Raw genomic sequence first — 2,069 nt, 5'->3', positions numbered from 1 at the left:
GGGTGGCGCCCCCCGACACAATCTCCAGACACAGCTGGCAGAGGAGGGGTGAAGGATGACATTCCGTTATTAGTAAAAGTGTTGAAAACGCAGCCACCATTATAAAAGCAGGATAAATGTGAAGATTGAAGACCATCTATGAACCTGGCATCTCCCCTCTGTAAATCTGATGCTTAGAGACACTCACATGTCGGTGATGTTCTCCATCTCCGCCTCGCTCTGCAGGACGGGGAGAGCACTGATACCCCGCTCCGGATCCACGCAGGAGATCCTGGTGCTGCTGCAGGAACAAGACGACGGGCATGCCTCCGCGGACATCCATGGATTTCCCGAACCCACTGCCACCCCGAGCACCACAACCCACCACCACTGATGCCACAACCCGTACCCTCTCCTCGGTGAAGAGGGATCCCCGCTCCACGGTCTCCAGGCGCTCATCTCGGGTGCCAACTTCAGCTATAAGGCTCGCTGAACAGCCCCGCGGTCCGGCCCAGGTTGGCTAGGATCAGCCCCGGTTCAGCCAAATCAAGGAAATTTGAAATGTAAGAAAATCCGATGCTGAGGTGGGTACAGGCGGCGCTGCTAGAAGACCATCGGCTGGGATAAGGCTGACGGGCAAGAGGGCAAGAAAGGTGTGAACAACCAAAACAGCAGAGTGTGTTGTCCAGTCCCTTTGTGTTTCTTCCAGAATCCCCCGTCAGTCGGCTAGTCAGTCAAACCCACACTGCCACACTGACGGGTGTGTGCCAAGGAGGATGTCTCTCTCTCTCTCTCTCTCTCTCTCTCTCTCTCTCTCTCTCTCTCTGTCCCTCTCAGACGCGCAGCGCACGGCCTCCTCTACACAATGATCTCTGTGTGTGGATGTTTCTAGGGTGGTGGTGGTGGTGGTTGAGTGGGTGGATTTGCCTAAATGACAGTCCAAACGGGAGAGCTGTGCGGTGCACACCGCTGTTCTCCTGCGGCTCACAGAGATGAAAGCTGCGGATGAGGAAAGAGGGGGCAGCATCAAAGCAGATCGTGTATAACTTCAACCCTCACTGATCCCCTTTAGGGAAATGCTCCTTGGTGTGCGTGCAGTGGGGTCTAGAGGAAAGGTCAGGTGCAGAGAAGAAGGCTTTCTTGCTCATGGGGACCTCAACAAGCCGTGGGCCTGTGCTCTTGACCCGGTTACTCCAAAGCCAGTAGTCGTTTGTTTTAATTTTGAGCACGGTCTGATGCAGAATTTACAGGCATTGGTTTGAGTTTTGAACGAGGTGTGAGCGTCCTTGTCTTACAGTGAGAGAGAGAGAGAGAGAGAGAGAGCGAGAGAGAGAAATGCAGAAAAAGCGTTGAAGAGGTCATTTAATTTATAAGGGAGCTGGAGTCAGAATGAAAATGAGAGATATGAGCGGCTATCAATTTACAGACTCTAATTATCATAATCATTCTCATCATCGCCACTGTCGTCATTATGATCATCTGGTTGCTAGGCATTTAGTAGAATAGACCACACAGTTAATCAGTGAAAAACAAAGTTAGGTGTAGGTGCCACACTTCCACTCTCCTAGTTGGGGGCAGGAACACATCGAAAGGGAAAAATGCCAAAAAAAGCAACCATTTATTTCCCATCAAACTTGTTATAGAATATTTAATTATAGGCCTTTTTCATGCTAAGGATTTGATGATGCTTTTGTAAATAGCTAGGACAAGAGGTGGATGTAAAGTCTAAAGTAGCACATGATAGGGTGAGAGCGAGAGAGAGAGAAATCACCCATCAGCAACTCTTTAACTGGTATGTACTAGACCAAGCCTCGCCTTATTAAATCGTTAGGCCATACTTCATAATCATATAGGGCTGCCAGCCAAACCAGACTTGAATCAATAAGCTGTCATCTTAGAGTGGAGGCTATAGGGCTGCATGCCAGTCAGTCTGCTGCTAGAGATCCTAGCTCCTACTGCTGGATGTGTTTCTAGCACAAATGTTGAGCCACTGAAGAACAAAGACACTTAACCTAAATCTTTTACCTCATAAGTGAGAGGCAGAGAAAGGCAGCCCATCTGTCTGTGAGCAACACACCACATCTGAGAGG

The 2,069-nt window shown here is 49.5% G+C and overlaps 1 protein-coding gene across 2 annotated transcripts in view; it reads right to left on the bottom strand.

The window, feature by feature from the left end:
* ntrk2a (neurotrophic tyrosine kinase, receptor, type 2a) overlaps nucleotides 1-1,255 on the bottom strand; it is a 100,455-nt gene extending 99,200 nt beyond the window's left edge. The window contains exon 1 of one of the 2 annotated variants that reach the window (XM_020602555.1): nucleotides 188-1,255. In XM_020602555.1, coding sequence (XP_020458211.1) covers nucleotides 188-438 — 251 coding nt within the window. In that variant the 5' untranslated portion in view covers nucleotides 439-1,255. The remainder of the gene's footprint in view (nucleotides 1-187) is intronic. The other variant, XM_020602556.1, reaches the window with a different exon arrangement.
* Nucleotides 1,256-2,069: the final 814 nt, after the last annotated feature.

Source organism: Monopterus albus, unplaced genomic scaffold (assembly GCF_001952655.1).
Source record: "Monopterus albus unplaced genomic scaffold, M_albus_1.0 scaffold56.1, whole genome shotgun sequence".
NCBI classification, from domain to species: Eukaryota; Metazoa; Chordata; class Actinopteri; order Synbranchiformes; family Synbranchidae; genus Monopterus; species Monopterus albus.
The sequence above is the reverse complement of the archived record's forward strand: the minus strand, read 5'-3'. Positions and strand labels throughout refer to the sequence as shown.